General features: G+C 68.8%; 1 protein-coding gene across 1 annotated transcript in view; it reads left to right on the top strand.

Annotated features, from left to right (window-relative positions):
* The window catches only part of AHDC1 (AT-hook DNA binding motif containing 1), a 48,770-nt gene extending 22,107 nt beyond the window's left edge, over positions 1-26,663 (top strand). Inside the window, exons 2-5 of the mRNA XM_035562310.2 lie at positions 19,440-19,608; positions 21,148-21,188; positions 21,384-26,438; positions 26,560-26,663. Coding sequence (XP_035418203.1) covers positions 21,461-26,395 — 4,935 coding nt within the window. The 5' untranslated portion in view covers positions 19,440-19,608; positions 21,148-21,188; positions 21,384-21,460 and the 3' untranslated portion in view covers positions 26,396-26,438; positions 26,560-26,663. The remainder of the gene's footprint in view (positions 1-19,439; positions 19,609-21,147; positions 21,189-21,383; positions 26,439-26,559) is intronic.
* The last annotated feature ends 636 nt before the right edge of the window (positions 26,664-27,299 follow it).

Raw genomic sequence — 27,299 nt, 5'->3', positions numbered from 1 at the left:
AAAGCTGGCGGCAGCGCCGGGCACGTCCGGATGCAGCGGGGCTGGGGAGGCAGCGGGGGCGCGCGGGGGCACCGGCGGCTGCGTGCTCCGGCGGGGCTGGGCTCTGCTCCAAGCCAGCCCATAATTGCGCCCGCGGAGGGGCCGGTGCCGCTGGCCTCACGCGGGGTCGCACCTGCGCGGGGCGGCGAGGAGCCGGGCGCCAGGTGCCGTCCATCCCCGGGGAGCGGCCGGCCTTCGAGCGCCGTAAAATGGCGGCTTGTTAATAAAACGGGGAGGGGGGCGGAGGAAACCCTTCCAAAAACCAGCAGGCGCTGCGAAAAGAGAAGGAGGAGAGGAGGGCGAGCGGCGCCCCGTGCCATCGGCTCGCGGCCGAGCGCCGCGCCAGGGCTGGGCAGGCGGCGGCAGCAAAACGGGGCGGGGGGGGGGGGGGGCACGTGGCTGCGCCGGGGGGCACGGGAGAGCAGGGGCAGGAGGCAAAGCAGCGCCTCGGAGGGGATGTGCTGGCTGAGGCGGCGCTGATTGGCGAGGATGCTGCTGCCATGGTGCTGGGTGCTGGGGTTTGCTGCGATTTTGCAGCTGCGACTCTGGGAGACAGCAGGACGCCTGCGCGCGCGTGCACGCGCCCGCGTGTGCGTACAAGTGTGTGCGCACGCAAGAGGAATAATTAGTTCCTACTCTAGCCCTTCTCACTCAAAGTGCTTTTTAAAAGCCTCCATTCATTAGTCTTCACGGCTCCCCCGAGGTGCCGTGTCCTCATTCTCTCCCCGCGCCGACTCCCCACCTTCCCAAGAGCAAAAATGGGGATCCTGAACCGGGGAAGGGGAGGGCCTGGCTCCCGGAGGGCACCGGGTGCTTGGAAAACCCACGGATAGAGCCCTGGCGGTGTGACAGCGGGGCCACCAGCAGTGTGCCAGGGACAGCGGGTGCTTTTGGGACCGTCCTGGTGGTACCTGTCCCGGTGGGGCTGGCTGGGGCATCACAAGCAGCTGGGCATTGTCGCAAAGTTCTCGTTAGGGTTGAGCCGAGATGGGTTTGGAGCAGTGGGATGAGAGCGGAGTCCCGCAGGGATGGCAAGGGCAGGGACACGGGTTGGCTGCGTCCCTCCCGAGCAGCCTTGGTCACTGCCACCTCCCTGCGCCACCGGCTGCGCTGGGACGAACCGAGGCCACCAGGGATGGCGCTGCGGGTCCCCAGATTACCCGGCGTGATCCTGGCACCCCAGGAGGAAGGATGCCGGAGCGCGCCGGTGCCGCTCAGCCCCCGGACCCGAGCACCGTGGCTCGGTGCAGGAGCAGGCGGGTGCCCAGACGCGTGCCCCTCTGGCGGGCGGGCGCTGGCGGAGGGCCTCCTCTGCAAACCCTAACCTTATTTTCCCAGGTCCGACGCCAGTTTCCATGGAAACAGCCGGGAGCAGAAACGGGAACCAGAATCCAGAAACGCGAAGCCTCGAGCTCCCCGTTCGCTTTGCTGGATTCCTGCTCCCATCAGCCCCGGGACACCCTTGGGGTTGGGGTGCTGCCATGTTGTGGGGAGCGAGGGGCACCCCAAACGTGCTGCAGCACCCGTGGGTGGTACGGGGCGCCTGGGGTCGTGCCCGGTGCCCGGGCAGTGATGTGGAGGCTGGGACAAGGTCTGCGTGTCGAGGTGGTGCCGCGAGCGTGCGTGTGATGCGCGTGGGGGCACGCTCGTGCACCCACCTGTGCACTGTACGGGTACGGGGGCGGGGGGGGGTTCAGTATTTATCGATAATACATGAGGGTGTCAGCGTTACTGGTGCGTGGGGAGGCGCCCGGCCCTGTCCCTGCTGTAATGTCCCCAGGACGTGATGGGAACAGGGGACCAAAGCCACCTGGGGAAGGGCAGCATGAGACAGCCGCCGCGTGGGGACTTGGCTGCTGGGTGCTGCAAGGGTCTGGTCGTGGGGGGAGGCTCTGCTCAGCTCTGAGCCCCCAAAATGCCCCCGAGCCTTTCTGAGAGACCACGTCTGCCTGCTCCCCGTTCCAGCCTTGTCTTTGCCAGCTGTGGGGTGTTGTCAGGGAGCCTCGAAGCCCCCAGCACCCAGGGGTGGTGGCACCGCGAGCGGCTCGCTGCGTCCCCGCAACGTCCCCAGCCTGGCCAAACGGTGACCGCCGGGCTGGCCCCGGTGGGGCCCCGTGGGACGGGTTTGTGTCCCTGCGTGGGCTCCCAGCACCTGGCGTCGGTGTCCGTGGGGCAGGATCGCAGCCGTGCCTCACCCCGGGGCGCTGCCGGCACCGGCACGGCGCCTTCCCCCCGAGTGGCACCGCCGCCATTGTGCGTGCACACCGTAATACATCATTTAGAGACGGACAGGTATTAAGATACATTATGGATAACTCACAGAGAGAGACGCTATTAATAATACAGACACATACAGAGGGAAGAAAGTGCACACTTGATTTCCATGTTGCTACCAGGAGTTGTGAGGCTGGCTCTGGCTGCCTCTTCCCACACGTGACTGCAACACAGTGGGTAGCTGACAGCCCAGAGAGCCTGGCTTGGGGCCAGGAAAAAGCAGAAAACACAATGTCTGTGCATATCCTCTCTCTTAAAATAACACTCCAACACCGTCTGAGACGAATTAAAATAAGATCAGGAGCGGTCTCGCGGAGAGAGAGAGAGAGACGGAGGGAAAAAGGCAGGCAGGGGAACGGCCAGGGCTGGGTTGCTTCAGACACTGCCACCCGCCCGCAGCCTCCCGCCAGCTCTCGCGGGGAAGGAGGGGGCTCGTTTGCAGGGCTGGAGTTTAAAATAAAAAGGCGAGAGAGAGAAAGAGAGAGAGAGAGAGAGAGGAGAAAAGGCGCAGGCGAGCGGGAGAGCAAATCCCCGGCCGCGGCGGGGAGGGGAGAGATTCCTGCCGTCGTGTGCGCTGGATGTCCAGCACATGTCTGTCCTTTGGAGGGGAGCCTTGGCAGGGCGGGGGATGCGAGCGCAGCCTGCATGATGGAGAGCATCAGGAATTTCCTGCAGCTGAGGAACACACCAAATACCAGAGTGCAAGGGAGAGCGGAGGGGAGCAGGGTGCCGGGGGGAGCGGAGGGCTTGGAACAACCCGCGGGCAGGGGGCAGAGGGGTTGGGGGCTTTGGGCGGCGGGGAGGTGGGGGGGGGGGGACCTGGCGCTTCGGTGCTTTTTCCATCTGTTTGCCTGTCGGTGGGTTTTTTCCGCTCGCTTTTTGAAGGCAGGGCTCGGCCGGAGGCTGGCGGTGCCCTGCGGTGCTGCCTCGCTGCCGCGGGCCCCTCGCCGCCCTGCTCTCCTCCCCCTCCCCAGCACGGGTTTGGGATATTTTGGGGCTTTTACGTCTTTTCCTCCCTTCTTTCTCCCCCCCTCCCCAGCCTTCCCCCGGTTATCTGGCGCGGCGCCGGGGGACGTGGGGTTGGCGACGCCGGGGGACGTGGGGTCGGTGACACTGGGGGACGTGGGGTTGGTGACACTGGGGGACGTGGGGAGCCGGGGCCACATCCCGCACCCTGCACCTCTCCCACGGGGCTGAATCCTGCTCAGGCATCAGCCTGGAAGGACGGGCACATCCCCGTGGTCACCACCTTCGGGGTGCCCAGGTGCGAGCGCTTTGCGAGGCGCCCTTCGTCGCGCTCCCTCCTCTTCCTCGCCCGCATGGGCCCAGCTGGGTTAAACAAACCCAAAAGCCACCGGGGGCGGGCGGCAGAGCCCCGGCGGCGCGGCGAGGCTGCGTCCAGGTGCAGGCTGACCTCTCCTCTTGCAGCTCCCCCTGCATCCCGCTCTGCGCCGGGGGCTCCCTCGGGGATGCTGGGGGGCCGGAGGGGAGGAGAGATCAGAGGGGGCATCGAGCAGCGCCGGATCCAGGTAGCCAGGAGGTCGCTCTGAAAATCTGGAAGTGGAGTTCGGTGGCGCTCAGCCGAGCGGCGAGAGCTGTCTCCTGCTTCAGGGCGGAGAGGAGGAGGAGGAGGAGGAAGGAGAAGGATGCAGCGGAGGGAGCGGGGGGCAGAGGCCGTGTGTGTGTGTGTGTGTGCGCCCCCCGTTGTGACCGCCGGGTGTCCCCGCGCCATCCCCGTGCCCCAGGGGGATGCTGTGCCCGTGCAGAGCATCCCTAGCAAAGCGGGTGGGGGGCATCCGGCGGGGCCGAGGGGGTGCAGAGGAGGCACAGCACCGCGAGCGGTGGCCGAAGGCCGACCACGCGGCCCCGTCGCCGCCTGCCTCCCGTTCTCATCCACTCCAGGCCACGCGGCCCCCCCCCATTCTGGGGTGAGCCGTGCCCCACACCTGCCGGGGGCTGCGGGGGCCCGGGGATGCTGAGCAGGCGCTGAGCTCATTAGCAGGCTCCAGCCTCCCCTGCACGGGGGTCAGAGAGCAGCAGCCGGGGGCAGGGGGCGTGGGGAGCGCGGCCGGAGGCGCTTTGTGTGGGCTGGCAGCGGGGCCCCCCCCCCCGGCCCGCTCCCCCCGGCCCCTCGCCGGCTGCGTGCCCCCAGCCTCCCTGCCCGGCACGGATGAAGTCCCCCGGCCCCTTGCGTGACGGGAATCTGTCCTGGCCCCGCTCACCGCGCCGGCTGACGGCCCTTTGATCTCCAGCACCGCCATGGCACCAGGGCTTTGGTTGCACTGACCGAGGGGGGGGGGGGTTGCACCTTGGATCCCCCCACCCTGGTGACAAGGGACAGCTTTGCGCGGTGTCACCCTGCCCGGGCAGGAGGCGCAAAACCCCTGCTCGGCCCAAGGGTGGCTTCTCCCTCGTTAGCCACCAGCCACTAATTGTCCCCTCTGCAACGCTGTGCCATGGTGGTGGTGGTGGGGGGGGGCCCTTCTCTGCCGTCCCCTGCTGTCCCCACGGCCCCGCCGTCCCCTTGGGGACACGTGGCCCTGCCGGGGGCACCGCCAGCCCGGCGTTTGCTGGGGGTGGCCAGCGGGGAGGTGGCCGGGGGGGGGTGCCACTGGCTGGAGCGAGTGTGAACCTGGCATCTGGCGAATGTCACCTTACCCAGCCCGCGCTTCCCTGTCTCCATACCAACGGTTCTGCTCCAGCCACCTGCGGGGGGGTGGCAGCCAGCGCCTTTGGGGAGGAGGCGAGCTCGCCGCGGGCTCGCCGCAACCTTTCCGCACCTCTCCCCTCCCCGCTCGACCCCCCCGGGGTGCCGAGTGCCGTGCCATATAAATCCACCCCGACCGCCCCGCGCTCCTCGAGCCATCGCCAGGCACAAGGGATGCGCCCAGGAGATGTGGCGGTGCTGACCCTGCTCATGCAGCCCCAAAATCACGTTATTGCTCGCTCTGGGACTCAGTTTTCCCTCGGGGACGGAGGGCTGAGGGCGCAGCGAGCCCCTGCCCCTGCCCGTGCCGGTGCCCCCGCTCCCCGCCGAGCCCCGGCGCAGCTGCGGCGCAGGAGGGAGGCCGGCCTCGCTCCACCCCAGCCTCCGCGGCGAGGGCCTCTTCCAACAGCTCTGCACATTTTCCTGGACTGTCCCTCTTCCCTGCGACCAGATGTTCTCGCCCTCCTCCTCCTCCTCCTTCCCTCCTCCCCGGCAGGGTCCGGGCGGGAGCCAGCCCGATGTGGCCGCCTGGGGACACTGCTGGCCGGGTCCCCCCCCTCCTGCCCCACACGTGGCTGGGGGCCAGGGCTGAGCGGTTTGGGGATGGGGACAGCAAACGGCGCGGTCCTCCCGCGCGGCTCAGCCCCACACCGCAGCACCCCGGCTCCCCCCGTGCTCCCCATCCGGGCTGGAATGGCCCCAAACGCCGCAGGGAGCTGAGCAGGGACGGGGATCCCACACGCGTCGGGGTCAGGACCGCAGCACCAGGGCCTCGTGCTGGAGGGGATGCTGGAGTATTTGGGGTGCTGGAATATTTGGGATGCTGGAGTGTTTTGGGGTGCTGGAGCACATTGGGGGTATGCTGGAGTATTTGGGATGCTGGAATATTTCAGGTACTGGAATATTTGGGGTGCTCGAGCATTTTGGGGGTATGCTGGAGTATTTGGGATGCTGGAATATTTGGGATGCTGGAGCATTTGGGATGCTGGAACATTTGGGGGGGATGCTGGAGTATTTGGGGTGTTGGAGCATTTTGGGGGTATGCTAGAGGATTTGGAGGATTCTGGAGCATTTGGGGGATGCTGGAATATCTGGGATGCTGCAGTATTTGGGGGGTAGCCTGGAGTATTTGGAGGATGCTGGAGCATTTCAGGGGCTGCTGGAGTATTTAGGGGCTGCTGGAGTACTTCGGGGACGCTGGAACATTTAGGGGAATGCTGGAGCATTGGGATGCTGCAACATTTAGGGGAACGCCAGGCTGCTGGGGAGGATGCTGGGACTGTTTGGGAGCATTGGGGCGATGTTTGGGAGCATCGCGCCGTGCTCCTCACCCGTTCGTGCTGGGGCTGGCATGAAAGGTGATGGGAAGGGCTGCGCACACACGTGCAAGCCCCTCATGGGTGCACACGCGTGTGCAAGACCCAGCCCGAGCCATCATCAGCCACGTGGCCGCCGCTCGAGGCCGCAGCAGGAACAAGGGCCGGAGGGGCCGGAGGGGCCGGGCGCGAGCACCGCTCCCCGCCGCAGTGTGTAATTTCAGCAGAGCCTCAGCGAGGGGCAGGAGCAAATCGACCTTTTCACCCGTTTTCCTACCGGGGGGATTGCAGCCTGTTTCCTGTTAAACCTCGCCGAGAACCGGCTCCATCCTGCTGGCGAAGGGGGGGGATCTGGGGGAGCCCCGGCCGAGGGGGGCTTGGGTTTCCCTCCCCGCCCGCTGCCCGGACCCGTGGCGGCTCCTTCGTCCCGCTTCGTCCTCCTCTTCCTCCTCCTTCCCCTACCGCTGTTCCCGTGCGAGGCTTCGGGCGCCTTCGGCAGCCCGGGGAGCGGGGAGGCAACGTGGAAAATTGCTGCGAGGAAGGAGCCGAAGGCGGGAGTGATAAATATTGAAAGGGTGGGATTTCGATGTAGGCTGCAACAGCTGTGCTGGTTACAGTGTCACACTATCTCTCCACAGGTTTACTGACCCATTTCCATTCACACGGCTGCCAGTATCTTAGCAACTGCAACAGTCCCCCAAGAACAGGCATATTGCCTGCTATTAGTGACTGCTGCAACTGTGTCAAGGTTAGCTCTCTCCCTCCAAGCCCTGCAGGGTTTGTTTTCCGCCCAAAGCCAGCGCAGGCTGTTTCGTGGCACAGCCCCGGGGCGCCCGCCGAGGGTACCCGGTGTCCCCCCGGCCCCAAAAGCATCCCAACCTGGCCCCTCTTCCCGGGGCTGGCGGCCCCACGGCATGCTGGAGGGGTGCTGGAGGGGTGCAGGATGGGTGCTGGGTGCTGGGAGGGGGTGGGGAGGGTGGGCGAGGGGCTGGGTGGGTCGGGGGGTGCCGCAGGATCGGGTGCGTGGCGCGGCCCGCGCGGCCCCTGCTCGTCCCCGGTCCCCGTGGCGCTGGGCTGAGCTTTGGGGAGGGGGAAACTGAGGCACGGGGGCTGCAGGCGCTGGGGCAGGGGGTGAGGGTGCTGTGCCCAGCCCTGCATCTCCCCAGGGTGGGCAGGCGCAGAGCCAGCCCGCAGCAAGGCGAGGGGCTCGCGCCCCTCCTGCGCCCCCCCAAATCGCAGCGGCATCGGGGCCACCGAAGGCGCAGAGCACGGAGAGGGCAAGCAGCCAGCCTGCCCCGACGGGGAGGGAAACTGAGGCACGGGCACCCTGCACAGCACCCCAGCAGGGGGCTGAGCACCCAGCAAAGGGGTGCTGGGATGGGCAGGGTGGGTGCACCCGGCCCCCCCCACCCCATTGCCGGGTGCTCCCCCCGGCAGCGCTGCAGACAGCAGGCTCCACACGAGCGCAGCCGCGGGGACGGCTGAGAGGGAAGCCACAAAAATGATTTAAGGGGCTGGCGGGATTGATTTATTAAGAACAATTAAAAGCGCTAAATACGCTTAGCTCAGCCAGACGCCGAGCAGGGAGCTGGGGGGGGGGGGGGGCGGGGGGAGACCTGTCTGCTGTATCCGGAGGGCGAGGCTGGCAGCAAGGGGACCGGCAGCGCCACGCGGGGGGACAGGGTGGCACCGGGCTGCAGTGGCACAGACGGGAAGGGAAGGAGTAGGGTGCTGGGAGCAGGGGCTCGGGGTGAGGGCGATGTCGTGGGGGCGCAGCACCCGTGGGTCTGATGTGCAGCCGGGGCTGGGTTTGCACCCAGGAGTAGGTTTGCACCCAAGGATGGGTTTGCAGCCAGGGCTGGGTTTGCGTCAAGGGTTGGGTTTGCATCGAGGGATTTTGCACCCAGGGATTTTGCACCCAGGGATGAGTTTGCATCCAGGATTGGGCTTGCATCCAAGGACGGGTTTGCATCTGGGGCTGGATTTGTACCCAACAATGGGTTTGCACCCGGGGATGGGTTTGCAACTGGGGCTGGATTTGCACCCGGCGATGGATTCGCTCCCGGGGATGGGTTTGCACCCGGGGATGAGTTTGCATCTGGGTCTGGATTTGTACCTGGCCTGGCAATGGATTCGCACCCAGGTCTGCGTTTGCACCCAGGGGTGTGTTTGCACCCCAGCTGGAGGGCTCCTGGTGGGATGCAGGAGGACAGGAGATTCCCATGCATCGCTGAAACCAGGCGAGCTGCGTTGAGCCGGTGCCAGATGCCAGCTGCAGGATGCCCAGTATGCCCAGTAAGCCGTACTGGGCAGGCACTGCGGTCACGGCCCCATCTGGCAGCACTGCCCTGGGAGCTCTGCAAAGCCCCACGCAGCTGGCGGCGTGCAGGGACGGAGCAGGGCTCGGGGAGCGTTGCGACACCGCCGAACCCACGGCCCCGCAGGAAATCCCAGCCAAAAGCACCGGGAGAGTCCCCAGAGCTGCAGGGACCTGCCCAGTGCCTGCCTGGGGACTGGAGTTTGTCCCCGGTGCTGTCACCCTGTAGGGGGGTGCCCGGGGGTCACAGCTTGGTGCCCCCACCGGCTGACACACTGGGGTGGAGGTAGCGGGCTGTGCTCTGCAAAGCTCCCAGTCCCTGTTGGCTGCATGTACTGGGAACACTGGTTTTGTCCCCATTTCTGCTGCTGGCTGTCCCCAGGAGGGTGCCTGTCCCCATGCTCGGAGGGTCCTGGGCAGCATCCCATCGCCTTCATCCCTCCCTTCCCTCCTCTTCCTCCCTCTCTCCTGCCATGTGAAGGTGTTGTGCTCATGGTGGCCGGGTTCTGTCCCACCACTGCTGCCCGTGGGGCCGGGGCTGGTGGCCTCGGGAGCTGCCCCCAGTGCCCCCAGCTCCTGGCTGAGCAAGGAGGGTGCTGAGAGAGCAGGGAGCAGGATCCGGCCCCTCCCCTGGGCACAGCCGGGCACTGGGGGCAGCAGCTGGGGATGGGGCAATGCCCAGGGACCACCAGGGGACACGGCAAAGGGGGGCTGCGCTGCCTCCACCCCCCCTGCACCGTGTCCCCTATTCTATTGCAGGGACTTGGGTTGGATTCAGAGCCCCCCCCAAGCCTCACCTCCCCCTGCTCAACCCACCTTGGGGGCACAACAAACCCCCGTCCCCACCACCTTTACGCATTCCCGGCGATGCGAGCCTCCTCCTGCTGCCTCGCCCGGAGGATCCGCTCCCCAAAAACCACCGGATCCCAGAGAGGGACCCCCTCCCTCGGTGCTGGGGGTGGTGGGAGAGGTGCAGGACGGGAACAAAGCCCCGCTCGGCGGCTGGCAGGAGCCGGAGGCTTTCTGCTGACCCTGCTGCCGCTCACCCTGGCCCCCCCGCTGCCCCCACCCGCTCCTGCCAGCGTCAGCGCTTCCCAGCAGCTCCCAGGTACCAGAGGCAGCCGAGCTCTGGAGGAGCCGCTCCTGCCTCTGTCCCCTCTGTGCCACCAGAGGAAAAACCTCTCGGGGTAGGGGGGGGGCCTGTTCCGTGTCCCCCAGTGTCACCGTGGTGGGGTGCAAGGGCTTGGTGGTGGCCGGGCTGCGGGTTCTGTGTCCCCTCTGCCCGTGCACGCATCCTGCTGTGCTCCCCGAGGGCTGCACGTCCCTCTGCCGTGCCCCTGTCTCGCTGCCACGAGAGGTGGTGGCACTTTGGGGGGGCGGCTGCAGCGTTCCCAGCTCGGCAGCGGGGCTGGGGGCTCTCCCAGGCTTGGTTTCTCCCCAGGGAGCCTCGTGCCCTGGGCTGGGGGACGGGACCCCAGCCCTGTCCCCAGCCTGGTGGCCCCGGTGGCCCCAGCGCCCCGTGCTGCTGCGACCGTGGGGGCAAAGCCGGAGCCCGTGGGGCAGGGAGAGAGAGGGGCTGCCCCCTATGCCGTGGGCACCCACTCGGGGTCCCAGCACCCTCCCTGCAGGCCCGTGACCGCTGGCACACCAAGGCAACCCGTTTGGGGTCATGCCACCGAACCCCGCGGCACCCGGTGGCGGTCCCCTCGTGTCCCCAGCCCCACATAGGTGACAGCTCCCCCCCCCCCCCCCCGCCCCCAGCAGCGCGCCCGCCGCCGGCTGCCCAAGGGTTAAGGAGAGTTTGCTGCTCCTGCAGACAATTAGTGACATCTTTGCTGACAGCGGCACACACCGAGCCGCTCGCCGCCTCCCCCGGCAGCACCCACCCGGCCGCCCCCACGCCCCCGCGGCCCCGGCTCCCGGCCGCCCCTCGCCCCTCGCCCCGGCGGCTTTTTCGGCTGCGGCACAATCGCAGCCGGGCGCGGAGCAGGCAGCTCCCCTCGCTGCCCTCTGACCCGCTGTTGCTGTGGAAACTGCATCCGACGTCGGATTACGGAGCCTGAATTTGCAGGCTCCAAACTCTTCCCCCCCCCCCCCCCCCCTCCATGCACACGCATGCACAAACCCCACCCCAAAAATCCACCTTGGGGTGCCCACAACGGGGGTGGGCGCCTGCCTTGGAGCCCGGGGTGCTCCCCTGCCTTGCACCCGGTGATGCTGAAGGTGCCACAGTGAAGCCAACGAGGCCATCAGTGCCCCCCCTTGCTCCCCCCACCCACCCAGCACCTCCGCAGCCCTGAGCATCATCCCCCTGGGTGCCCCCATCCCCGCATCCCACAGCTGTGGGGTGCCAGGGGGACGAGCCGCAGAGGACCCCCCCCCCCCCCCTTACCCAGCAGCTTTTCCAAAAGGACCCCAAGCAGGGAGGGGGGGGTCCGCCCCAAAGCCCCAACCCCAAACCGTGTCCTCGTGGGCCCCCAACACCTCTGGGTGACAGCAGGAGCCGGGCACCCATCGGAGCCGGGCTCCCAGCGCCCTCACCCCGTGGGCACCGCACCGTCCCCGGGGCCGGGCAGCCTGCGTCCCCCGGGACCGGGCGCCCCCGCTGGGGGAAGGGGTGCGTGGGGGAGAGCGGAGCCCGTTTTGGGAGAGCTTTGTGGGCTGGGTTTGTGTCTCAGCATCTCTCCCTGCCACCCGGGGAGGTAGGAGCTGAATTAATCGCGATCAATTAGTGCTGCTTGCAGCCACCGGCTCCCGCCCTGCACCAGCTTTGTGCCGTCGCGCCCAGCATGGGGGAGCCCGGCGTCCCCGGCAGCACATGGGGGGACCTCGGGGACCGCAGCCCCTCCGGACCCCGCGCACATCCCCTTGCTGGGGACGGGGCACAGGCAGGGACAGCGTGGGCACCCCGTGGGGATGCGTCGGATTCGGAGGGGGCGGCGATGCGGGGGGCGTGGGGGGACGCATGGGCCCCCGGCGGCCCCGCTCTTGGCAGAGCTTGGAGCAGGGTCGTGGGGGTCCGGGCGGCCGGATCCTGCAGTATACTGCAGCAAATGCCCTGCAATCTGCATCCGAATGAGTCCCACCTTCCTTCCCCCGCAACGTGCTGCCCTGGGCTACAGCTAATCTATTGTGCGCTGGGCTGCAGCCAGCGCGAGCTGCAATACAGTAAATCCTTCTGCAGTATCCTGCAAGGGGACCGAGCCCAGCCGCAGCCGCTGCCTCCTCCCAGACAAAGCCTGGGGCCCGCGGGGGGCCGGGGCGCAGCGCTGCTGCCCGGGACGGGGACGAGGACGGGGACACGGGAGGGCCGTGGGCGCCCGCGGCGGCTTCCTGCTGGCCGAGGTGGGAGGACGCGGCCCTGAGTGGGCTGCGAAGTTCCCCAGGGACTTTTCAAGGGACTTTTGGCGGCGCTGAGCCCCCAATTTCCCCCCCCCCACCCCAAATCCCCAAATCGGGGTTCACACCACGAGCCGTCCTCTATCCCTGCCACCGCCGTGGTCCCCCCCGGTGCCGCGCAGGGGGTTGCGTTTCCACCCCGTGCGTGGCGCAGCCTCCTTCGTGCCTCAGTTTCCCCCCTGCCTGCCGAGCTGCCTGTCCCCCTCCTGCCCACGGGCTCCGGCGCATGTTAGCACTGCTGCCCTGTGCCGAGGGGTTTTGCTCGGATACCTTTATTATCACCATTATCGCTGTTATTATTATTATTATTGGGACGCTGGGGGGGCTCTGCGGCTCCGCCGGACCCGTCTTTGGAGAGCGAGGCATCCTTCAAAGGGAAGGAGCTCTGTCACCGCCCCACAGCAGCTGCGTTCTCCTCAATTAGAAGAGGTAATGAAGCAATTTATGGGCATCTACAAAGTGATGTGTGAGTGACAGGCTGTGTACGATGCGCGCCGGGGCTCTGCCGGCAAGTTGTGTTCTTCCAATTTTAATGGCAAGCTCCCCGGCGAGGGTGGGGGAAGCACACGTCGCCGTGTAGGTGGGTGCAGGATGAGGCACCCGGCGGGGGTGCCAGGGGGGTGCGGGACGAGCAGGGTGCCCCCATTCCCATCCCGGGGGACCTCGGCCCCGTGGGACGTGCCGGGTCCCTGTGACTGGAGATGGGTGGGGTGGGAGCAGGGTTTGGGGCCAGCACAGGGCACCCGGCTCCCCGGGGAGCACGCGCCGCAGCTTGCAGTTTCTACCCATGCCTGGGAGAGGCATCGCCCTGCTGCCTGCCTCAGTTTCCCCGTGCGCACACGTGCCCGCTGCTCTGCTCGCACCGCCCCGCCTTGCTGACTCCGATTTTTTGGGGACGAACCACGGGAGTTATGGGGTCTCGTGAACAGCAGCACAAAAGGGTTGGTTGCGTTTCAGGGTCACCTGCTGTGCTCAGGACCAGCCCGATGTGCCCCCCCGCGCACAGGGATTTATGGGGGGGCTGAGCCTCGGGAGCCGCTGACAGCCTCTGGGATGGGAGAGCCTGTGATGATGACCCGGCTGTATGGGAGGGCTGGGGGTCCCCGTGCTCTGAGCACCCATGGGTGCCACCTGGGTGCTTGCAGCACATGGCCGGGAGGGTGCAGGAGGTGCTCGGTGCTGCGCTGCGCCCCCGGCTGGGGGTGAGTCTGCGGGCGGGCGCGGGGAGGGAATGCGGCTGCGGTGGCACACCTGAGTGTGTGTGTGTGTGTGTGTGCACCTACGTGTGTGTGTACCTATGTGTGTGCATCTGTGCGTGTGTGTGCACCTACGTGTGTGTGTACCTGCGTGTCTGCGTACCTGCATGTCCATGTACCTACGTGCCTGTTTACCTGCGTGTCCATATACCTACGTGTGTGTGTACCTACGTGTCCGTGTACCTCCGTCTGTGTGTACCTACGTGTGTGTGTACCTGTGTCCGCATACCTGCACGTCCATGTACCTGTGTGTGTGTGTACCTGCGTGTGTGTGTGTACCTACATGTCCATGTACCTGTGTGTGTGTGCACCTGCGTGTGTGTGTACCTACGTGTCCGTGCACCTCCGTCTGTGTGTACCTCCATGTCCGCGTACCTGCGTGTCCCGGTACCTCCGTGTCTGCGTACCTCCATTCACCCATGTGTGCACCCAGCTGCGTGCACGTGCACCCTCGCAGACCTGTGCATGCACCTGTGCCCGCGCACACTTGTGCACCTGCCCCTGTGCCCATCCCGTGCGCGCGGGTGCACCTGCGTGTGCACACCCCTCTGCCTGCACACACCTGCTGGTGCACGGCCCCGTGCACAAGCGCAGCAGCTCCGTGCACGCCCGTGCCCGGTGCTCCCCGCGCCACGCTGGCAGTGTCCCCGGTGGCTCCCACCCCAGCTCGGCCCCCGCCGGCCCCGCACCGCGCCGCATCTCCCAGGAAACAGGATCTGCAGCCAGGAGTTTCCGCTCAACTCCTATGTGCCTCCGATAAAAAAAAGAAATAGAAAAAAAAAAAAAAACAAGAAAAAAAAAAAAACCACCCTGACACCAGCCCGGCCGTAAATCCTGCCCGGCCCTTTCTGCCTTTCTTGTCTAGCCAGTTTCTAAAATTGGCCGAGGGAGGCAACTGGCGGCTCCCCCCTGCCCGGACCCCCCCGGGGCCCGCGGGGGCTGCTCCCCACCTGGCCCCGGGGCCGGCACCGAAGGGGTGCAGCGGCGATGCCGCGGGCTCAGCCGGCGCACCTGGCCCGGCACAGGGCCCCCGCCGCCCCCGGCCTCCCCCCGCTGCCCTTCCCCACGGTGCCGTGGGGGGGACGGGACACGGGTGGGCGTGGGTGGCTCGGGAGCCCATGGGGCGCGTCGCCGGTGCCCCCCCCGGCCCCTTCGCGCCCTCCCCGGGCAGCCCCCCAGCCCCAGCGCCGGGGGAGCATCGCCTGTGCCGAGCGAGACCTCGGCACGGGCACGCATCCATCTGGCGCCTTCCAAATGTTACTGGCCTCGCAGCATCCCGGCCCCGCTTGGCGTTAACCCGCGGCGCACCGCGGCCTCGCAGCAGGCTCGGGGCTTGGGGGGGAGCTGAGCACCGACCCCCCCGGTGGTCCCCAGCGGGGCGTCGGGGGCTGCGGAGCCACCTCGGGGTGCGTGCAAGGGGGTGGCACGGGGCTGGGGGACGGAGCCCGCTCCGTGCCGGGGCGGCCGCGGGTGTTACATGACCCGGCGTGGCCGGGCGCTGGGCAGGGACGCACCGGAGCTGTGACTCATGCTGTGGCTATAAGAGGGAGCGTGGGGAGAAAAGGGGGGGGGCCGCGGCCGTCTGCGCAGCCTCAGGCCTGCCGGCACGCGGGGGGGGCCCGGGGCACGCAGGGCAAGGCACCCCGTGATGGCACCGGGGACGGCACCCGCAGGGGGGACCCGCGTGCCAAACCCCGGCACCCCCAAATCCGCCCCCGGCACCCGGCTCCACGCCCCAAGGGCCGGCTGTCGGGGCGTCCCCGCGGTCCCCAGCGGGGAGGGGGCCGAGGAGGGGGCCAGGCCGGCTGCTCGCCTCCTGCGCCGGCTCAGCGGGGCGGGGGAACAAAGCTGGCACCGAGGGAAGCAGCTAAATTTAGCCCGTTTCCCTGCTAGCTCTGAACTGCGGCTCTCGGCTCCAGCCGGCCGAGGTGCCACCGTCTCTGCAGTCCATCTGTCGAGCGCTTTGGCGGCCCCACCTCCCCGGCCCCCCCCCCCCCGGCACAGCCCTACAGCCCCCCCCCCTGCACCTGGCGAGGGGACCGAGACCCCTCCGGGGACAGGGGCTGGGGGGGGCAGAGGGTTGGAGCGCGAAGGGGGCTGCGTCCGTGCTGCACGATGCCAGCGGGTTGGGGGGACCTGGGCATCGAGGGGAGGCAGTGGGGGGGGTCCTGACCCCCCCCCCCAAGGAGCAAGGGGAGCATCCCCCTGGGGGGGCTGTGGGCCCTCAGGGCTGTACAGGGGAAAACGGTGATTGCAGGGGGATGGAGGCGGCAGGGGAGGGGGTCGTGGCTGGGGGCCGTGCTGCCTCCCCAGCTCCGCATGGCCCCCCCGGCAGCGTGGGATGCGGCAGCGGCGCCCGCAGGGGGGCCTGCCTCCCCAGCTGGGTTTTGGGGGCTGTTTCGGCAGGGAGCTTCCCACAGTGCCTTGCTGCAGCGGGGTGTGGTTGGGGGGGGGGGGGGGTGGCCAAGACCTGCAGGTACCCGGTGCTTCCAGCCCCCCGGTCCCACAGCCTCCCCCCCTCCCCGGTGCCACGCCGGGTGCCTGAGCACCCTGGGGTGCCTCGGGGAGGTGTCACCAGCTCTCCCTGCGGACCTCGTCTCCTCGGTGCATTTGTCCCCCGCAGCACCCGAGCCCTTCCCGGCGGTGCCGTCTCCCTCCCAAAGCACCGCGGGGGTCCGGCGGCTCCCTGCGTGGGGAGGGGACCCCAAAACCCCTCTGCTCCGGTGACCTACGGCCCCGCGATGGGAAGGGGCGGCCGAGCAGCTCGGCTGGACCCCGTTCCCTAGGATGAAACGCAGGCACCATCTGCTCCCTCTCCTAATTACCACCGCGGTGGAGAGGGCGAGGCAGCAGGGGGAAGCGGCGACGGATGGGATCGAACAGCCCCGGGAGCGGGCGATGGCCGAAGGCGGGGGGTGGGTCAGGGCTGCTCGCAAGCCCCCGCGCCCCCCGGCACCCGCCTGCGGCCACCCCCAGCCCCCCCAGTCCCAAGGCACCGCCACGCACCGGTGGCATCGCGGCGGTGGCCGGGGACACCCCACGGGGGTGACGGGGGCGCAGGGAGGCAGAGGAGGGAGCAGGAGCCGCGTGCTTTGGGGCGGGGGTCGCGATGCTGAGGCCGGGGGGAGGGGGTGGGGGCGAAGTGGGGGGGGGGGTCTGCCCGCCTGCCCGACCTCCCGCACGGCGCGGGGAGGAGGTGGCCGGGGGGGGGCTGGATGGAGAACACGGAAACCCTCGGAAAGCGCCTGCCAGGAAGCTGTCACTGGAGGGGATTTTCCATTGGTGTCAGCAGGCGCAGGACGGGCTCGGTGGGGATTTGCAGGGCGGGGGGGGCCGGGTGCGTGTGAGCGAGCGAGAGGGGGGCGAAAGCGTGCAAGGGGGGAGAACGGCAGCAGGCAAGGCGGAGCCCCCACGGTGCCCCCAAACGCGCGCACGCGAGGGGGGAGAGCCGCCGCCGTGCCCTGGGGGTGCACGTGTGTGTGTGCGAGGGAGGGGCGGCATCCCTGGGAGCGTGCAAGGGGTGTGCGTGCACGAGTGGGGCACCCTCGTGATGCCACAATTTGGGGGGGGGGGGGGGGGGGGGGCACATCCACGGTGCCCCAACTGTGCGTGTGTGCAAGGGAGATGGGTGCACACGCACCAGGGACGGACGTGGCAAGCCCGTGCCCGCAGCACACGCGTGATGGGGGCGCCCAAAACGGGGGATTTGGGGCCGTCGCAACCCACCCCCGGTGCCCAGGGGGCCGGGCAGGCAGCGGGGCGTTTGGGGGGGGACCCCCCGCACCCCACGCCAGCGCCACGGGCATCTCGGCGCAGGGTGGGCGGCGCGGGGCCGGCGTGTCCCCATCTGTGTGGCGGCTGGGTCCCCGCCGCCTGGCTGTCTCCCGGTGGCATCTCCGGCCCCACCCTGACGTCTGGGTGGCCTCGGAGCCGGGCACCAAACCACGTCCGTGTCTTGCGGGGCCGGCCCTCCGCCGCAAGCTGCCGCGACGCCGGTGCCAAGCGAGCCCTTCCGGGGAGGGGGCCGGGTGCCAGCAGCCCCAGGGAAGGGGGGGAAGGAGGTGGGGGGAAGGACGCAGCCCCCCCGTGCCCTCGCCGTGGCACCTCTCCCACCCCGCGGCACCGGGTGGCCCTGCCACCCAAGTGGGAGCCCCCCGGGAAGCCAGCCGGGGCCGGGGGGGGGAGGCCGTGCCGCCTGCCTCCAGCCTGCGCCGAGCCTGAAACCGTTAAACTAATTAAAGATTTGCAGCAGCAGGATTAAGCCCGGGCAGGGGAGGTGGCGAGCCCAGGTAGTCGATTAGTTCACCAGGCGAGGATATTGGATTTCTGCGAGGCGAGTCAGCAGTCTTCGGGGGCTGTTATCTTTGCGAGGCTCCAGGGGTCAGGAGGTGGGATGCAGAGGTGGCTGCAATCCCCCCCCCCGCCGCCCGCCTCGCCCGCCGCAGCGCCCGGCCTCGCCGCCTCTCCCCCGCCCGCCTCTCCCATCCATCTCTCCCTCTCGCTCGCTCCCTCCATCCCTCCTCTCTTGTGTGGTCTCGGCTGGTGTTTTGTAACCAGCAAGGAAAAAAAAAAAAAAATGAAGGGAAAAAAAAAAAAAAAGAAGGAAAACGGCCCTACCCCTGGCTAGCAACCCAGGAATGGCGAAGTCCAGAGCGCCTAATGCGAAACATGTGGCAGCTGCCTGGGGCTGAGCAGAGGAGGTGAAAGTGAGCGCGGCGGCGCGGCGAGCATCCCGGTGCGCCCGGCTCCCTCGCCCCCAAATGGTGGCGGGGGGCCGGTGGGTGCTGCCCAGCCCCGCGGCTGGGTGGGGGGCGCAGGTGGTCCTGGACAGAGGGAGGGAGGAGCGCTGGCACCACGCGGGGAGCGTCGCCCGCCTTGGTGCCGGCCGCGTGGCCCCGCCGAGCCGAGGGCAGGAGCCCGGCGCCGGGCGGCGTTCGGTAAGAGCCGGCTGCACCGGGCACGGCTTGGGGGGGGGGTGGCGCGCACCCATGGGTGCACACAGCAGGGTGCCGCGCACACCGGTGGGGAGCCCCGGGCGTCCTGTTGTGCCGGGGTTTGCGAGCTCGGAGGCGGCTCCGTGCGCCCGTGGTGCGTGCGAGGGGCACCCCACGGCCCCTCGGGGGCAGCCGGGGCGCAGAGGAGGGGACACGGCCGTGCCCCGTCCTCCCCGGCGAGCCGTGCGCAGCGTGTGCGGCAGGGAGCGGGTCCCAGCGGCTGTTCTGGAAAGCCTCCTGTTTGCTTCCTTCCTGCCTGACTCCCCTCCAACAGCTCTCAGCTCCGGGCACATTAGCAGATTCATCAGAGACTCGACCGGTCTTTCTAGCACATATTTTCCTGCTCCACATTGCCCTTGGTGTAACTCTACACCGTGCAGGCAACACAGCCGCGTTTCTCCGCTGGGCTGCGGGAGAGGTGCCTGCGCCTCCGCGCCAGCGCTGCGCCCAAAGGATCGCGGGGAGACGGGGAGGGGGCTGAGGACGGCCTGACAGGTTTGAATTCTCCTTCCCTGCCTTGTTGATAAGTTGTCACGCTAATCCAGACACCGGGAACAGCCTGGATCACGCCGAGCGGGTGCGTGTGGCTGGGTGTGTGTGTGTGTGTGTGTGTGTGTGTGTGCTGGGGGAGGGAGAGAACAGGCAGAGATTCACACGCGGCTGGGGGGGGAAATGCAGCCAGACACAGGCACAGCCGGACCTCGCCAGGCTGAGGGGGGGCTCCGCCGCGCTCCCCCCGCGCCGGTGGGCACGGGCACACGGCCCCCAGGCGTGCTGGCATCGCGCGGGCACCGCCGGAGCAGGCAGCACGGAGCCACGCGCACACGCGTGTGCACACACATGCACATGTGTGGGAAACATCGCGCCCTGGGAGGACGAACCCGAGGCTCAGCACGGAGCAGAGGGGCGCCCAGCCCCAAAACGCACCCCCGTGTGTCCCTGGGCACCCAGCGGCATGCCCCGTCTGCGTCCCCAAATGTCCCCGGGGGGACGCAAGCGTCGCGGTGCAGCCGGCGAGGCGTCGAACGTGGGGTGTGCGGCGTGCCCGGCCCCACAGCGGTGCGGGGCGGGGGGCCGGGGCATGGCAGGGGGGACACCGGGCTGATGCACCGGGGGTCTCTGTGCTTGCTCGAGCAGATGGGAGCTCGGTCGCCTGCCAGCCCGGCGCACTGGAGAACGGTGCCAGCCCGCCAGCCGAGTGGTTCCCGCGCGCCCAGGGCTCCGGCCTCCGCCAGCCCAGCAGCGACGGCGACAGCCCCGACCGCAGCTTCAAAGTGAACCTGCACTGCAAGCACCCGCGGCCCAGGTACCCCGGGGGGGCCCTCGCCCCGGGACGGGGAGCAGAGGGTGCACCGGGGGTGGGGGCGGGCGGCAAAGCTGGCTGCTTCTCTGCCTTGGCGCTGGGGGGAGGCTGCGGAGCATCCCTGGGGGCTCCACGGCTTGGCAGATGTCTTGGCTTAGCGGGGTGGGGGCAAAGAGGGGTGCGGGGTGCTGGTGCTGGGAGGGGGCTGTGCCATGGGTGCGTGGGTGTCAGCCCTGTGACGGGTGCTGGGCACCCCTTCCCGGCGTTGGGTGCCAACGCCACGCGTCCCCGTGCGCACCCCGGGGCTGTCCCCGCAGTGCCACCCATTTGCAGCGAGGGGAAACTGAGGCAGGGGGCAATGCGGGGGCCCTGGGGCTGCTGCCACTGGGTGGTGTCACCTCGGGTGCTGCCCTGCTGCAGATCCCCGGGGGTGGCAGCTGTGCGTGGGGTGTCCCTGGGGGGCACAGGGAAGGAAGTGGGGCTGGGCGCAGGGCCGGGGGGGCGGCACACAGACGGTACCCGGCATGGCTGGCCAAGGAGCCGAGGTCGCTTCCTCAGGCTGCCGACTCTCCACGAGCCGTGGCCACGGGTGGGCTGGGAGATGGGGTGACAGCCCCCCGGATTTTGGGGTGTCCCCGGTGCCTCAGCCCCCTCGTGCCACCCTGGAGACGTGGCTCAGTGCGCCCCCGTCCCGTGCCACATCCCCTCCACCGGGGTGGCACGGGGGGCACCGCCACAGTCCCCCAGCTGCGTGCCCCCTGCTGTCCCGGGAAGCCCCCCACGCGTGCCCGTGGGCTGGGGCCACCCCCACCACCTGGACCCCCACATCCCTCGTGCCTGGCACGGGTAGGGGGGCGCACAGCACCCGTCCCCTCCCACCCACCCCCGAACAAAGAACTTTGCCCCGAGCCCCCCCCCGGCCCCTGTCCATCCCGCTGCCGTCCCCCAGCCGAGCCGGGCCGGGCCGGGCCGGGCCGGGGGGGGGGCACGGCGGGGCCGGGGCGGGGACCGGGTGGCCGGGAGCGGGGCGGGCGGCTCGGCGGGCGGGCAGCGCGGCTCGCCGGGGACACCTAGCGGCAACGCGGCCGCAGGGCCCCCACCGCGCCCGGTTCCCCCGGCCCGGCACCCCGGGGCACGCCGCGAGGGGACGAGGCTGGAGCCCCAGGGGGGAGACGGTCGGGCCGGGGAGGTGGTGGTGGGGACGGGGTGGGAGGTACGGGGTGGGGGGTGGGGGGGGATGTGTGGGGTGTTAACCCGAGCATCCCTGGACCCGCGTCCCCTCCGGCTCCGTGGAGGGGCTGGTCAACCTGTCCCCTCTGTCCCCAGATCGGAGGCAGCCTCCCCCTGCCCCGCTCGCAGCCCCGACGCCAGGGTGATGGGCACAGGCTGCCCTCTCGGCTGCGCCAGCTTGGGAGCACCCCAGGGAGGACCAGCCCCTGGTATGTCCCTTGCAGGGACCTGGCGCTGCGAACCCTGGGGCACGGGGGGGCAACCCGGGGACCCCCGACTCGGGGCTAACCCTCCGCCCCGCTTCCTTTGCAGAGAGCTCAAGTGCAACAGCAGGAGCAGCAGCAAAGCCGAGGGTAAGTCACCGCTGCGCCGGGCAAGGGAGGAGGCTGGGGAGCGCGGCCTGATCCCCGCTGGCGATGGGGCCAGGGTGAGCGGGGGGCCGAATCCGGGCACCCCGCTCTCCCTCAGCGGGGAGGGAGCGGGCGCAGCCAGCTGCTTTGGCCGGTGGCGCCCTGGGGTCCTCACTGTCCCCTCTCTGCCCCATCCAGGTCCTTGTCTCACCATCCCCGACCCCCATGTCAGCAACTGCTCGGCCAAGCGGCACGCGGGGGAGGAGGAGTTCAGGATGCGCGTGAAGCCCCCGGGCCCAGTGGTAACAACCAGCGTTGTGCGCGGCTCGCCCGACTACGTCCGAGAGCCCAAGTTCTACCCGCCGGGGCACCCGGCGCAGCGGCCCCCGGCCTGCCCGGCGGAGAAGGCCTTATCCTGCAGCGTGCTGAGCTTCCCTGAGGGCTCGTGCCCCGCGCTCGGCCGGGAGCACCAGGCAGGCTCGCTGCTGCACGGCGACCCGGCCGACCGGTGCCAGAGCGTGCACGGCAGCACCAAGGCGGCTGAGGACTTGCTGGGCTGCGCCGGCGAGCCCCGGATCCTGGGGGGCAGCGCGGAGGAGGCAGCCGCCCGCGACCGGGCGCCCAAGACCTTCCCCAACGCGACGCTGGCCTCGGGCCGCTGCAACGTCGACAGCATCGTCGCCCTGCTCCGGAGCAAGTGCGGCAACGGGCACATCAACCTCCACCCCGTGGTGCAGCTCATCGACATCATGAAGGACCTCAACCGCCTCTCCGAGGACCTCAAGAGCAGCGGGGTGCACCTGGACTGCGGCAGCCTCCGTGGCGGCGGCGGCAGCGGCCATGAGGACGGCCGCCTCCTGCCCGCTGACCGCGACCTCCAGTACAGCTTCTTTTCCTCGCCCTCCCTGGCCAACAGCATCCGCAGCCCCGAGGAGCGCGGGGTGCTCTGCAAAGCGGAGCCGCCGCGGCACCCCCGGCCCCCGGCCCGCGACGGGGAGGCCGAGGGCGGGGGGGGGAGCGCCCCGCAGCCTCCTCCAGCCTCCAAAGCGCCCGCGGAGGAAGCTGGTTGCTCCCAGCCCGACGCCAGCGACTACTCGGACCTGGCCGAGGCGGACATCCTGAACGAACTGGCCTCCCTGGCGTGCCCGGGGACGCAGCTGCTGGAGTCGCAGTCGATGGAGGCGCAGCCCCAGTTGCTCCCGGCCCAAGATTTGGACTCCCAGTCCCGGCTGCTGGATTCCCAGTCCCTGGAGTCGCAGCCCCAGCTGCTCGATTCGCAGAGCTTGGAGCCGCTGCCGGAGTCGCTGGAGCTACAGAACCTGGAGCCGCTGGGGCTGCAGTCGCTGGAGCCGCTCTCCGAGTCGCTGGAGCTGCAGTCGCTGGAGCCGCTCTCCGAATCGCTGGAGCTGCAGTCGCTGGAGCCGTTGGCGGAGCCGCTGGGGCTGCAGACGCTGGAGCCGCTGCCCGGAGCCTTGGAACCGCAGCTCCTGGAGGCGCGGGCCCCGCTGCTGGCAACCGAGCCCTCGCTGCTGGAGGCGCAGACGCTGGGGCCTGTGCCGGAGCTGCTGGAGGCGCAGGCGGGCACTGGGGACCCGCTGCGGCCCCACGGCCTGCAGCCCCGCCTGGGGGGGTGTCCTCTGAGCGGCGTGGTGAAACGCGGCCCCTGCGGGGGCCGGGGGGCCGGGAGGTGCGGCGAGGACCACCGCAAGTACGCGCTGCGCCGGACTGACAAGCCAAAGATGCTGTGCCGCAGGAGGAGGGCAGGGCGAGGGCGCCGGGCAGACGTTGCCCCCGAGAGCCGCGTCCTGCCCCTCGCCCTGCCCGCCGAGGTGCCCCCAGGGCCCGAGGAGCCCAGCACCCCGCTGCTGACCCCCCCGCCACCCCCTGAAGCCCTGGACCCCGACGAGGTGCCCAAGGCCCCTGCCATGGCGGGGAAGAAGAGCAAGTGCCGCGGGGTGCGGAAGATGGTGGTGAAGATGGCCAAGATCCCCGTGTCGCTGGGGAGGAGGAACAAAACCACCTACAAGGTGTCGTCACTCAGCAGCAACCTGAACCTGGAGGGCAAGGAGCTGGCGGCCAGCAGCTCCATGGAGCCCACGCCGCTGCTCAAGATGAAGAACAACGGGCGCAACGTGGTGGTGGTCTTCCCCCCTGGCGAGATGCCCATCATCCTGAAGCGCAAGCGGGGCAGGCCCCCCAAGAACCTGCTGCTGGGCCAGGCCAAACCCAAGGAGCCTGCCCCGGAGGTGAAGAAGAGGAGGAGGAGGAAGCAGAAGCTGGCCTCGCCCCAGCCCTCCTACATCGCCGACACCAACGACAGCAAAGCTGACTACTCGGACGTGCTGGCCAAGTTGGCGTTCCTCAACCGGCAGAGCCAGTGCTCGGGGCGCTGCTCGCCGCCCCGCTGCTGGACGCCCAGTGAGCCCGAGTCCATCCACCAGGCACCCGACACCCAGAGCATCTCCCACTTCTTGCACCGCGTCCAGGGCTTCCGCCGGCGCGGCGGCAAGGTGGGCGGCTTCGGCGGGCGCGGCGGTGGGCACGCCGCCCGCGCCTCCCGCTGCTCCTTCAGCGACTTCTTCGAGGGCATCGGCAAGAAGAAGAAGGCCCCCGCCGCCGTGCACGCCGACCCCGTGCACCCGCGCAAGAGGGGCCGGCCAGAGCCCGACCCCGTGGGCAAGCCCAAGCGCAAGCGGCGGACCCGCAAGAATGGGGTGCTGTTCCCCGAGCAAAACCCTGGCCAGAGCTTCAGCGACAGTGCCTCCGAGTGGGCCGGGGAGAAGGGCAGCCCCTGGGCCCCCCACCACGGCCACGCCGCCGGCCAGGCCAGCCGCAACTGCAGCTACCAGGGGGCCGAGGCCAGGCCCTTCCACGCCGCGGCGCTGGAGTCGGGCTCCTCCGGCCGGGCCAGCTTCTACGCCGGCAGCGCAGCGTCCTCGCAGGCCGAGGTCAGCCAGGAGCGGCACAGCCTCTTCACGGGGTATTTCCGCTCCTTGCTGGACTCGGACGACTCCTCCGACCTGCTGGACTTCGCCCTCTCAGCCTCGCGCTCCGAGTCCCGTAAATCGGCGGCCGCCTACACGGCTCCCCCCAATGCCCTGGCAGGCCAACGGGGGGGCCTGGCCACCTACCCAGCCCGGGGGGGCAAAGTGGCAGCAGCAGCAGCAGCCCCCGGTGCCGAGGCCGCCTTCCACGCGGCCATGCAAGGCCGCCAGGCCTTCCCTCCCGGCCGCCCCGCAACCGGTTACGGGGTGGCCCAAGGAGCCTCGGAGTGCCGTGGCGCTGAGGCCTTCCCCAAGCTGGTGCCACCCTCGGCCGTGTCGCGGTCGCCCACGGCACACCCGGCGGCCAGCGGCACCCCCGGCTACCCCCAGTACGGCGGCTACAGCACGGGGCAGAGTGTGGCGCCCGCCAGCGTCTTCCCCCCGGGGAAGCAGTACCCGTCGGCGCAGGACTGCCCCACCAGCAAGGACTGCAGCTTCGCCTACGGCAGCGGCAGCAGCCTCCCGTCCTCCCCCAGCAGCGCCCACAGCGCCGGCTACGCGCAGCAGACGGCCGGCCCCAGCCTGCCGCTGGGCAAGGCCTCCTTCTTCAACAGCGCCGAGGGCGGCCAGTTCTCCAGCGCCGCGCACACCCCGCTGCGCTGTGACAGCCGGGCCAGCACCGTCTCGCCCGGAGGCTACATGGTGCCCAAAGGCTCGGCCTCCTTCCAGCCCTCGCCCGAGAACTGCCGGCAGTTCCCCAGCGCGTCCCAGTGGGCTTTCCGGCAGGGCTACGGCGGGTTGGACTGGAGCTCGGAGGCCTTCAGCCAGCTCTACAACCCAGGCTTCGAGTGCCACCTCAACGAGCCCAACGTCATCCTGGACATCTCCAACTACACCCCGCAGAAGGCCAAGCAGCAGACGGTCTCGGAGACCTTCTCCGAGTCCTCCTCCGACAGCACCCAGTTCAACCAGCCGGCCGGCTACCGGCGCGCCAACAGCGAGGCCTCATCCAGCGAGGGCCAGTCCAGCCTCTCCAGCCTGGAGAAGCTCATGATGGACTGGAACGAGGCGTCCTCGGCCCCCGGCTACAACTGGAACCAGAGCGTCCTCTTCCAGAGCAACTCCAAGCCCGGACGGGGCCGGCGGAAGAAGGTGGACATGTTCGACACGTCCCACCTGAACTTCTCCTCCTCGTCCTCCTCCTCCTCCGTGTACCCCTCCAAGAGGAACACGGGGCCCCGGCAGCCCCGGGGCTCCCGTGGGGCTTGCGCCTCCAAGAAGGAGCGGGGAACGGGCAAGGCCAAGTTCCCCACCAAGTCGCAGCCGGTGAACCCCCTCTTCCAAGAGAGCACGGACCTGGGCTTGGACTACTACAGCGGGGACAGCAGCATGTCCCCCCTGCCCTCCCAGTCCCGGGGCTTCGGGGTGGGCGAGCGGGACCCCTGTGACTACGCCGGGCCCTACTCCATGAACCCCTCCACCCCCTCGGACGGGACGTTCGTGCAGGGCTTTCAGAGCGACTCCCCCGGCCTGGGGCAGCCGGATTTGGAGAGCAAGCACTTCCCCGCCCTCCCTCACCAGCTGGCAGCCCCCGGCCAGCAGACTGTCTTCGAGGCCGGCCTGCAGAAAGCCTTCTCGCCCAACTGCTCGCCCACGCTGGCCTTCAAGGAGGACCTGCGGGCGGGCGACCTCCGCAAGCTGCCCGCCTGCGACTCGCTCAAACACAGCATGCAGGGGGGGGCCCTGCCGCACGCCCCGCACATGGCCTGCCGCGACCTCCCCATGCCTCAGCCACACTACGACTCCCCCAGCTGCAAAAATCCCCCCTACTGGTACTCGCCCAACGCCAGCACCCGCAGCCCCTCCTCGTACGACGGCAAGGCGGGGGCCGGCATGCTGGTGGACTTCATGGGCAGGACGGACCCCTCGTGTCTCAACCCCCACCTGAGCAGCCCGAGCGGCACCCACCCCCCCAAGGGCGAGAAGGAGCCCTTGGAGATGTCCCGGGCTCACCACCGAGGCCCCTACGCTTGCCCCCTGATCAATGACTTGAATATCTCCCCCGTACCGAGAGACTCTATGCTGCAGCTGCAGGACAACTACAGGTACCCCAGTTTTGCACCCCAAGGGCACCCCGTCATGGCCCCCACCCAGAAGAGCGGGTTTTTGGGGCCGATGGTAGAGCAACAGCACCCCGAGGACACTTTTACGGTCACCTCATTGTAGTGTCTGCTGACGTGCCAACCGGACAACGAGGTTTTGTTACAGGGTAGGTGCGGGACCCCCCCTCGGGACGGGGGTCAAGGGGGTGCTGAGCTGTTGGGGTGGGGGGGCACGGGGCGCCCAGGCCCTTCTCACCCCCCCGCCCTGCTGTTGTGTTTCTCTTGCAGAGGTAATTTAGCCAGCACTTTTTTTCTGGAACACTTTTCAAGTTCTGTATTTAACTGGGATTGGAACCGTTTGTTTGTTTTCTAAAAAAAAAAAAAAAAAAGAAAAAAAAGAAAAAAAAAGGGAAAAAAGAAAAAAATGGAAAAAAAAAGTTAAAAAATAAGTGAAATGAAAGAGAAAAAAAAATAACGGAAGAAGAGAAAAGGAAGAGAGAGAAAACCCCCCGTTTTTTTCCCCCCTTCATACTAAAACCCGCTCCGTCTGAGAATGACCCGGCTCTGCTTTCCGGACTGCCGCCCCCACCTCCCGCCCCGCAGCAGGACAATCGGACGGACGGACGGACGGATGGACAGCACTGGCCCCCGCCAAGCCCAGGGCAGAGCCGGCGGGCAGGGCGGGCGGGCAGGGCTGGGCAGGGAGCGGCCACGGGACGTGGGGGTCAGCGGCCCCGAGCCCCCTCCCCGGTGCCGCGGGGACCCTCGGCCGCCCTCAGAGGGTCCGGTTTGTTTGTTGTGTTTTGTTTTTTTTTTTTTTTTTTCTGTTTTCCTCCCCGTTTGCTTGCTTGCTGGGGGTGTTTTTCTCGCCGGATGACGCCGATGGGTGTTTCGGAGAGCTGGCCGCACGGAGACTTTGGCAGCTTCGCCGTGGGTCTCGGAGACGCAGCCGGTGCCCAGTAAGTGCCACGTGCGCCCCGCTGGTGCTTGTCCCCAGATGGCCACGGCACCATTCGGGCTGCGAGCAC

The sequence above is a fragment of the Cygnus atratus genome, chromosome 23 (genome assembly GCF_013377495.2).
Source record: "Cygnus atratus isolate AKBS03 ecotype Queensland, Australia chromosome 23, CAtr_DNAZoo_HiC_assembly, whole genome shotgun sequence".
In the NCBI taxonomy this organism is placed as follows: domain Eukaryota; kingdom Metazoa; phylum Chordata; class Aves; order Anseriformes; family Anatidae; genus Cygnus; species Cygnus atratus.
The sequence above is the reverse complement of the archived record's forward strand: the minus strand, read 5'-3'. Positions and strand labels throughout refer to the sequence as shown.